Source organism: Nematolebias whitei, chromosome 23 (genome assembly GCF_014905685.2).
Source record: "Nematolebias whitei isolate Nwh7 chromosome 23, NemWhi1, whole genome shotgun sequence".
NCBI lineage: Eukaryota > Metazoa > Chordata > Actinopteri > Cyprinodontiformes > Rivulidae > Nematolebias > Nematolebias whitei.
Window position 1 is genome coordinate 18,936,276 of NC_056520.1, and position 10,584 is coordinate 18,946,859.

Consider the following 10,584-nt stretch of genomic DNA (forward strand, 5'->3'; position numbering starts at 1 on the left):
CTTCTGCTAATTTAGGCTTGGTCTTCCATATCAGCTACATTTCAGCACATTTTTAGCTAATTTAAGCTGTATTTCAGCAAGTTCTTCTACAGTAAGCATTCACGTCATTTTCGCAGGAAATGCAATTTCTCTAGTATGTTTTAAAATTACATTTATTTATTACGCTGACAGTTATGAACAGTATCTGTCTGAACATAATGACCACAGCCACACAGGCAGCGTTCCGAGTCTGCACTTTAGTTAATAGTCAACAATTAAACACTGAAAACTAAGAAACATTTTGTAAATCCCAGGTAAGGGATTTCTTATTGTTATCATAATTTAAGAGAATTCTACAAACGGCTTCAGAAAACCACAAACCTCAGCCTCGCGGTGCAGAAAAGTCTTAAGTTAATTAAAGTTGTTCATTTATTGCTTCCAAATAATGAATCTGAGAACAAAACGTTGGTTTGTCACAAAACTGTTAGAAAACTTTAATCTGACTGATCTGTTGACTGAGCTGTGGGTCTTTTGTTTAGGGTGTAGTTTTTGAGGCTGTAAATGTAATTTATAAAACAAACGAGTGGGGACATGGGAAAAGCTTCAGTTTACTCCTCAGAGGTAGTTCACTCTAGATTTTAGATTTGTTTGAGATCAGATTCCTGATGCAAATTACAACTTCTGTTCATTTTCGGCTTGTACTCTTTGCAGAATTTGCTATAAAATATTTGTTTTTGTATCTATCAGTAAAATGCTTCCTTGAGCTGCTGTCACCACCCCATGCATAACACACGAGCCCCCTATTTGTGTTCATTGTGAATAAAAACTGTACATTCATCAACAGGACTTTTCTTTGCACTTCTGTTCACTTGCAAAACATTTGATGTGGAATAATGTTCAAAATGTTGAAAGAAATGTTGGCTGAGCAGAAAAAGTCTGAATCTCTGGTGGTTGTACAATATTTATTTTTAGCATTTTGAAGCGATACATTCAATTCAGTTTATTTATATAGCGCCAAGTCACAACAGAAGTTATCTCGGTGCACTGAACAGAAACATTCATATGTAAAAATAATAATTTAACATTATTTATCTGAGGAGCAGACTGCTTTGAGTTTAACTTCATCGCTGACGTTCATCTTGAGCAAGCACGAAGGTGACAGTGGAAAGGAAAAACTCCCTCGTGAGGAAGAAACCTTTAGCAGAACCAGGCTCAGGACTTCGACCGGCTGGGTTTGAGAGGAACTGGATGGAGGAACGGATACACAATGGCAGGTCAAGAATCAGTTAAGATAGAAATAGGGTGGTCCCTCGTTTATCACGGGTGTTTGGGACCACGTCCACGCGTGATAAGGGAAAAACAACGAAGTATGGATACAGAAGTCCAAGTTCAAGTTGAGTTTAAGCTCAGTAATAACTTTTAACACTTTTATACTTTGTGATTATGACGATTTTACGATGTGACTTACTTTGAATTTTAAGTTCGCATCTGGACAGCAAAGCCACAGTGTGCGCGGCAGAGAAGGAAATCAGCTGATTAGCTGCAGGAGGGAGCTTGACCTGCACTTGTGGGCCACACGGTGCAAAAGCATTTAAAATAATGTATTTTAAGAAAACAATCCATGGCTCATCCATCAATCAGCCAATTGTGTCATGTCCAACCTTACTTCGAAAAACCGCGATAAACGAACCGCGAAGTAGCGAGGGACCACTGCAATATCAAATGACAACTATTGAATTTTAACAATTCATTTAAGGAAATGATGTCAATTTGTCCTCCAGTAGTCTTAAGTCTATAGTAGCATAACAAGCCAACCCCAACTATAGGATTTATCAAAAAGGGATGTCAGCCTTACTGACAGAAACTGGAAGTTGAGAGGAGCCTGATAACTGGAAGATCTTCCTCCCATTCTGCTTTTAGAAACTCTAGGAACCACAAGTAAGTCTGCAGTCTGAGAGCAAAGTACTCTGTTAGGAAAATATTGAACAATAAAATCTGTAAAATAAGATGGAGCTAGGTTGTTGAGGGCTTTGTAGGTTAGAATTAAGATTTTGAATTCTATTCTGAATATGACAGGGAGCCAGTGTTATTGAATAAATATTGGATTTCTTACATCTACTTAACAATAAAATCCTGATAAAATATTTTATGTTCTTAGTCTATTACTATTGTTATGCAGTAATTATACTATTCACCACTGTTATTGAGGAGTTTTTCTTTTTTTAAAATAATCTTTTCATGAGGAACTTGGAGGTGTTGATGTATGAGTTACTATTCATCCATCACTCTGAGGTGTGTTAAACACTACATACTGTTGGAGCAGGGATACAAATATTTACATCCACCCATTTTCAGTCAGCCAGTCTACTCCTATAAACACAATATGTTTTCAAAGAATACAGTTTGTGGTAGACGTTTTCTTTTTAATCAGACAAGAAGTTGTTATTGCTTCAAATCTTTCGCAGAAGTACTTGGCGTTTTACAAGAAACGGTGCAAATTCCCGGTAGTACGTTCATGTCGCTATCTTCACATCTCCACTCGAGTCTGTTCTTTTTATTTACGCTAAACACAAACTAACTTCCATAGAAAAGTGATGATTTTCCAGAAGTTTGAAATGAAACGCTAAACTGATCCCTGTCTGTTTCATAAACAGCACGTCTGAAACCAAGAGCACCAACACGTTCAGTTTTAGTTGTTTTTAACTGGTGTTGGAGAAACTGGTAGTATATGAAAAAAATAATTTTGTTTTTGTTGTGTGAGATAAATGAAAGATGTTTTTACAGATTTTATCCTAAATTTGAAAACCACTGCCCCCCTCATGCATATCTCAAGAAATTGAATATTACCACTACAGTTTTCAGTTTAGTCAGTACTATTATAGCCAACTTTGTTGGATTTTTCTACCTGGATCATTGAGCATGAACTTTGATGTTTTGAACCACTTTGGCTATGGCTGCCTCAGAGGAGTCGACGGGGGAGAGGGCGGGTCCCAGAAACCATCTTATCACCAGCAAACTGGTTAGTCCACTATGGGAATGCGCTGCTTGTGGACTGAGTTTGTTTGCGGCTCCTCAAACTGATGAAGTCCTTTGGATGAAGGACGAAACGTCTCAACAACAAAAAAGAAACCGTCCTGATGACGTGACTCAACTTTGTTGGATTTTTCTACCTGGATTATTGAGCATGAACTTTGATGTTTTGAACCACTTGTGCTATGTGAGAGAAGAGTAAAGGAGGCCATCTTTGTGAAAATAAATCGTCCATCATTAAACAGGGGTGGAGGCCTCCGTGCTCAACTGTCCCCCTCTTACAATGCTGTGATTGCTAGTATCACTCAGCCCTTGTGAATAGTAAACAGCCATCAGTGTACTAATGATCCATCATTAGGCTGATGGTCCTTCTTGATCATGTGAGCAACTGGTTGTGGTTGTCAACAACAAACTGGTTGATCCACTATGAGAAGGTGCTATTTATAAGACTGGGCTGAACACAGCACCTCAGACTGAAGAAGTCTTTCAGATGAAAGACGAAACGTTGCTATATATATATATATATATATATATATTTTGTTGTTGTTGTTGTTGTTGTTGTTGTTGTTGTTGTTGTTTGTTTTGTTTTTTGAATGTCCAGAGGCCCAGACTTAACTTTTTTAGATTTTCCTACCTGGATTATTGAGTATGCATCAGGACACTTGGGCTATGGCTGCCTCAGAGCAGTCGATGCGGGAGAGAAACCATCTTATCACCAGCAAACTGGTTGGTCCACTATAGGAATGTGCTGCTTGTGGGACTTAGTTTGTTTGCGGCTCCTCAGACTGATGAAGTCCTTTGGATGAAGGATGAAACGTCTCATCGAGAAAAGAAACAGTCCAGATGACCTGATTGAACTTTGTTGGATCCTTGATTTCTCTCCTTACATATTAGTCCCTTCCGTCTCAGACAAGCACAGACGACAGAGACGACAGGAGACAAGGCAGCAGGAATTTTCATTTCAAAGCCATTCGTTCAAAATAAACACCTGACTCCGTTGCATCATACAAACAGTTACTTTGGTGCAGCCGATAGCTGTGTTTTATAATTTAAACTAATATTATATGTGTATTAAACATGTTTGTGATATATTTAGGCTTCTAATTGAGTTTAAAACATGACATGAATGTATAGCAAGTCCTCAGATGTAACAAATGCTTTAAAGATTTCTGCAAATACTCTCATTTCTCCTCACTCTGACCTCCTCCAGGTACGTTTTAGGGATTAAACCAACCTTCAGAATATTTTAATATCAGTATTTGGGTCAGAAGGATTAGAAGAAGAGAGGACATGAGCTGGTAAGTAAACCACATGTATAGTTTCATATCCTATGGATATGTGAGTAGGACTCTGATTATTCAATAAAAGTTATTCTAGTAGGTTGACTGGCAGACTTACTGTCCAGACTTAGAGCCAAACTGGTAGTGCAACTTTGTGTTTGATGTAATTATGATAAAATTATAAATCTGTTTGATCAGTTCTCCTTTGCTCGTTTTTAAAATAAAAATTGTCTTTGTATTTAGAGTTTTGAACATTTAGGTATCCCTCAAGGATTACTACTGGGGCTTTGTGTAATTTACAAGGCAGCTGAATTCAATTCTGTTCAATTTATTTATATAGCACTGTCACAACAGAAGTCATCTCAGGGCACTGAACAGGAACATTCATATATACAGACCCGTTCCAAATTTGAATATCATGGAAAAGTCGTTTAACTTCCATAATTCCATTCAAAAAGTTAATCTTTAATAGATGGTGGGTTCTGGGTCCACAATTTAAACAATTTCAAGTATTTATTTGTTTATTTTTACATAATTTGGGCTTCAGCTCATGAAACCCATGAAAACAGGATTTCAAAAAAATTAGAATACTGTGGAGAAATCAGCCCACACTACTTCAGTTTTTGCAGAAAAAAAAGAAGGAAATTAGGATCACAACAAATCAATCGAAATATGGAACTTTCAAAATGATATGTCAAACTTCAATACTTGGTTGAGAATCCCTTTGCTTTAATCACTGCCTCGATGTGACGTGTCATTGAGACAATCAGTCTGTGGCATTGACTGGGAGTTATGGAAGCCCAGATTTCCTTGATGCTTGCTGTCAGATCTTCTTTGTTGTTGGGTCTGGTGCAACTCATTTTCCTCTTGAGAACACTCCATAGATTCTCAATGGGGTTTAGGTACGACGAGTTGGCTGGCCAGTCGAGCACTGTGGCATGGGCATCAAACCATGTTTTGGTGTTTCTGGCAGCATGGATAGGGACCAGGTCCTGCTGGAAGATGAAATCTGCATCTCCATACAGATCCTCAACAGAAGGATGCATGAAGTCTTCTAAAACATTCTGGTAGACGGTTGCGGTGACCTTGGATTTAAGAAAGCAGAGTTTACCAACACCTGCACCGGACATTGCACCCCAAATCATGACTGACTGTGGATATTTCACACTGGACATCAAGCAGTATGGGTTCTGTTCCTCACCCTTCTTCCTCCAAACCCTTGGACCTTAATTTCTGAATGAAAGGCACACTTTACTTTCATCAGAAAAAAGGACAGAGGAACCCGATAGTTGTAGCCCATCTCCCGGATGCATCTGAATGTGGTGGTTTTTGAAGCTGTGACTCCCGCTTCATTCCACTCTTTCTGGATCTCTGCCAGATTCTGAAATCTTCTCTGTTTGATAATCTGCTGAAGCCCACAGTCATCTCTTTTGCTGGTGCATCTTCTCCTGCCACATTTTGCTCTTCCACTAGACTTTCCATTGCTATGCTTGGACACAGCACTCTGTGAACAGCCAGCCTCCTTAGCTATGAACTTTTGTGGCTTACCCATCCTATGGAGGGCATCAATGATGGTCTTCTGGCCAGTTGTTTTGTCTGCAGTCTTCCCCATATTGAACCAAACTGATGCAATTTAATGACACCTGGGGAAACCTGTGCAGGTGCTTTGAGTTTAGTAGATGATTAGTGTGTCACACTCAGTTTAAAACATTCATGCCCTGCAAAATTTGGGCTGATTCTCCACAGTATTCTATTTTTTTTTTAATCCTTTTGTCATGAGTTTCATGAGCTGGAAGCCCAAATTATGTAAAAATAAACAAATAATACTTGAAATCATTTAAATTGTGGGCCCTGAATCTATCACCTATTAAAAAGCAACTTTTTGAATGGAATTATGGAAGTTATCAACTTTTCCATGATATTGTAATTTTTTTGGAAAGTGTCTGTATATAAAAGTAAGTTAATAACATTATTTATCTGAGGAGCAGACTACTTTGAGTTTAACGCCATTGCAGACTCTCATCTTGAGCAAGCTCAAAGGAACAGTGGAAAGGAAAAACTCCCTCATGAGGAAGAAACCTTTAGCAGAACCAGACTCAGGACAAGCAGCCATCTGCTTCAACCGGCTGGGTTTGAGAGGAACAGGAAGGAGGAACAGCTACACAATGGCAGGTTGAGAATCACAAGTCTCTAAGTCTATAGCAGTATACCAAGCCAACCCTAACTATAGGATTTATCAAAAAGGAAAGTCTTAAGCCCAGTCTTACAACTGGACAATGTGTCAGCCTCACAGACAGAAACTGGAAGTTGGTTCCACAAGAGAGGAGCCTGATAACTGAAATATCTTCCTCCCATTCTGCACTTGGAAACTCTAGTAACCACAAGTAAGCCTCATTCAACCTTTATTTATACAGGTGAATCTCATTGAGCCTTGGGAACTCATTTACAAGAGACCCTTGAGCCTGCAGTCTGAGAGTGAAGTGCTCTGTTAGGAAAATGTGGCACAATAAGATCTGTAATATAAGATGGAGCTAGGTTGTTGAGGGCTTTGTAAGTTATAAGTACAGTTTTGAAATCTGTTGCTTTTGCTCTGAAACTCCTAAAAGGCCACACTGTTTTTCAATGTTGCTCAAAAGTTTTTAAAATCTCTGGACTCTAAAATGTTTTATATTCACGTATAAATATCTGCCTAAACACAAATGTAAAGTAAGAGAAACTAAAACAAACAAAAAAGCAATAAGTATGGCTACTGTGTCTAAACCTTTCACCTTTTATTATTTCTGGAAATTTCTTAGTGTTCACACACAACTCTGGTAGCATCCATAGTAACTTGAAGTAACTTTAATCCAGGTTCCTTTAGCTCTGTTACGTTTGTCGGTCTCACTCCATGAGCTTTTGCTCCATTAGTTTCTTTTCACTGTCCTGAAACTTTGGGCTTGTTTTCCCAAATTTCAGACAGTTAGCAATGGCCAAACAGCAAATTTCCACCTTCATCCATGCTATATTGCACATCAAAGTTGTTCAGGGTTTATTGATAGCAAACTATTTCAGTTTCTGAGTAGTTGCCTTGAAGTTCTTTGACCTCATAGACACTCAAAGATGTTTATCTTGGTGAGTTTTGTGTTTGTCAACCACTCCTGGGAAGGGTCCCAAAAGCTCTTACTGGTTTGTGCACTACACGAAGGTTTTACCGCATTCAAAGTTACAGATGGGTTTTTGCATAACGACTCCTTTGTGGGTTGTAATTTATATTTATTTTGTAGAGGTCTATGATATTTCCAAAGTAAGTACATATGATAAAGGTTGAAATATAGTAATGTTATGGGTTTAAATCATTAATAAATCATAAATCATTCAGGACTAAGCATGTTGCATTTATTGTGTACCTTTGGGTGTTCATTCAGCTTTTTCATTGGTTTCCCACAGCAAATAGTTGATCAAGAACATTCGAACTACCGTAATTCACATAAGTGGACCTTAAGCGTTACGTTTTACCAGACGAACAGACAAACAGGATGTCATACCTCAGTGCCCATGTCTCCAGCTTGGTAATAGTCCATATAGTCTTGTCCTGAGCACAAACTGCAGATATTAAGCATCCATAGGAGCACAGCTGGTATCCACATAGTGAGGGGATGGAGACGGTGGAGTGGAAATATCAGGCCAGGATTGAAAGGAAGTCTGTGAAATCAGAGCTTGACGTGAAGACAAGGAGGTGCAGAGGAAGGAAGGAGCAGGAAGGTTATCACAGATTGGACCGCTTCTTCATTTTACCCTGGAACAAAGTTGCTCTTCCGACGCAGGTTGTTAGAATCGGGGACATGACCTGAATAGATCATGGTGAGGAAATCTGCACCTTTTCTTCGAGTCGAGCACGACTCCTCTTCTTCTCAGAGGAGTGTTGCGTCCTTGTCTTGCCGCTCCTCCATTCTTGCTAATTTGATGTCAGGTGTCTCTGTTTGGATTTAGGCTTCACTTTGTGTTGTATTTCTGCGGCCTTCAACTCGGCTGATCCCTACAAGGGTTTACTTTCCTCTCCAGCCTTGGTTGTCTTCGTCACTCTCCAATCCTCGTCCTTCGCACCCGTTCACCTCCCTGCTTTCTTTATCTTTGTCTCGCACACAACAGCTGTGCAGATGATTGCTGCCCTTTTTATTTGCCTCCTGTTCCTTTTTTTTTTCTGGGCAAAGCCCTCTTTTCTCTTCGGTTGCTCCTTTTTCTGCAGCTTTCTAGGTTTTGTCACAACTTTTCTACCAAGGCTGTCTGTTCCTTGAAAGAATATTTCCAATCCCGTTTCCAGGCTGAGCTTTTACAAGAAGTTCTTGTCCAAACAGAGTGAGTGTTCGTCCTGCTCACGGGCGTCTCGCTGGAGTGAATGAAGGGGGGGGAAAAAAAATACAAGAATGAAAGGCTTGTAACTTGTGGGCGGAGTGAAAGATCTGAGAGAGACAGCTCGTGTTTTTCAGCTGATAGACTATAGCTCCTTATTTATTTGATTTCCTCTGCAAGTGAAGTGGCTGCTAAGCCGTGCAACTTCTGGACGCTGGCACACTTTTCTTTCAACATGTCCTCTTTTTTTTTTTAGAGGATTTAAATGTATCCAGAAGCTTCACTCCGAGAAAAAAAAGCTAATCTGTCACTTAGAAAAATGCGTTGCATATTGTCTTTCATAGGCGTCTTATCAGTCTCAGTATGTGTGTTTTGATAAATGTAGTGGCGGCAACTTTAGTTGCATGTTTTTCTTGTTGGACAATAATGATTGCTCTCACACCTGCAACTCTGACACTTTTTCTGCCTTTTTCCACACTTCATCTGGCTCCATCTTTGTTTGTTTTTTCCCTTCCCCCCTCTCACTTTCTCTTATGCGCTTTCTTCTTTTTGTTCATTCAAAGTCCTAAAAAAAGACGTACTTTGCATACCTTCTTAACTATTCCGCCCCAAGGCTGTGAGCATTTGTGCCGGTGTATTACAGGGGAGGAGGAGGGGAGGAGCAGCAGAAGGAGCTTACATCTTTGTCTAAATTACATATATATATATATATTAAAAAAAAATTAAAAAATAAATAAAAATCCTCCCAGGGCTAAGCAGTTACCAGCAAATGTAAAATAAATTATGGGGCACAGACAGACGGGCAAGAGAAAAAGAGGCAGAGCGGAGAATGGAGGCTGACAATGAGGAGGAGGCAAAGGAAGGGAGGTGTGTCTGGGAAACACTTGAATGAGAAAACATCCGATTGCTGGGCCAGTCACACAGCAGCCTTTTCAAGGATTAAAGACACACACAGGCACGCACGCACGTACGGTGGCAAGTGTCTGCTTGCTGCATGCTTTATGTTGAAATCCGCTCAAGCACATTCCACTCATTGCTTCCTCCATTTCATTATATAAACTCAGAGTACGGAGTTCATGACAACAAGAAAGCGACTGTATCTGTATTAGGATTATTTATGAGGATTAGATTAAGAATTTATTTGATGCTTTGAGAGTGTATTACCTCCACAAGACAACATAGCAAATAAAAAATAAGCACTGAACACTTTATGATTTCAGCTTTTAGTTAACTTTTACTGATGGAAATAAAAGGCCTATAGCGTTCGTTGAAGCAAGTGCCCGCCACTTTTCATATCATCTTATATTGAGAAATAACTTTTTTTTTTTTTTTTTTTTCATTTAGCCTTTATTTATCCAGGTTAGTCTCATTGAGCCACGAGAACTCATTTTCAAGAGAGACCTGTTTAGGGAGCACATGGTGGGGGTTAAGGGCCTTGCTCATGGGCCCAGAGTGGGGCGAATGAGGGTGGGGGCAAGTGTGGGTGTTTCACCTACCCCACCCACAATTTTGATGTTGTCGGGGCCGGGGCGTGAACCGGCGATCTTCGGATCACAAGCCCACCTCTCTAACCTCTGCGCCACCACTCCCCCACTTTTAACTGTTTGAGTTGTGCTGTTTAGGTCAAAACTAGAGAATAACATTATCCCATACCCAACATTGTTCAGTCAGGTCATCTGGATGGTTTCTTTTTTTTTGTTTTTGTTGAGACGTTTCAAAAGACTTCATCAGTCTGAGGAGCTACAAACAAACTCAGTCCCACTAGCAGCACACTCCCATATTGGACTAACCAGTTTGCTGGTTGTAAGATGGTTTCTGGGGCCCACACTCTTCCCCCGTCAACTCCTCTGAGGCCGCCATAGCCAAAAGTGGTTCAAAACATCAAAGTTCATGCTCAATAATCCAGGTAAAAAAATTGAACAAGGTTAAATCAGGTCATTTGGACAGTTTTTTTTTTTTTTTTTTT

General features: G+C 39.6%; 1 protein-coding gene across 1 annotated transcript in view; it reads right to left on the minus strand.

Moving 5' to 3' along the window:
* Positions 1-7,969, minus strand: part of vegfc (vascular endothelial growth factor c) — a 37,588-nt gene extending 29,619 nt beyond the window's left edge. The window contains exon 1 of the mRNA XM_037696596.1: positions 7,814-7,969. Within this exon, the coding sequence (XP_037552524.1) occupies positions 7,814-7,915 (102 nt within the window). The 5' untranslated portion in view covers positions 7,916-7,969. The remainder of the gene's footprint in view (positions 1-7,813) is intronic.
* Positions 7,970-10,584: the final 2,615 nt, after the last annotated feature.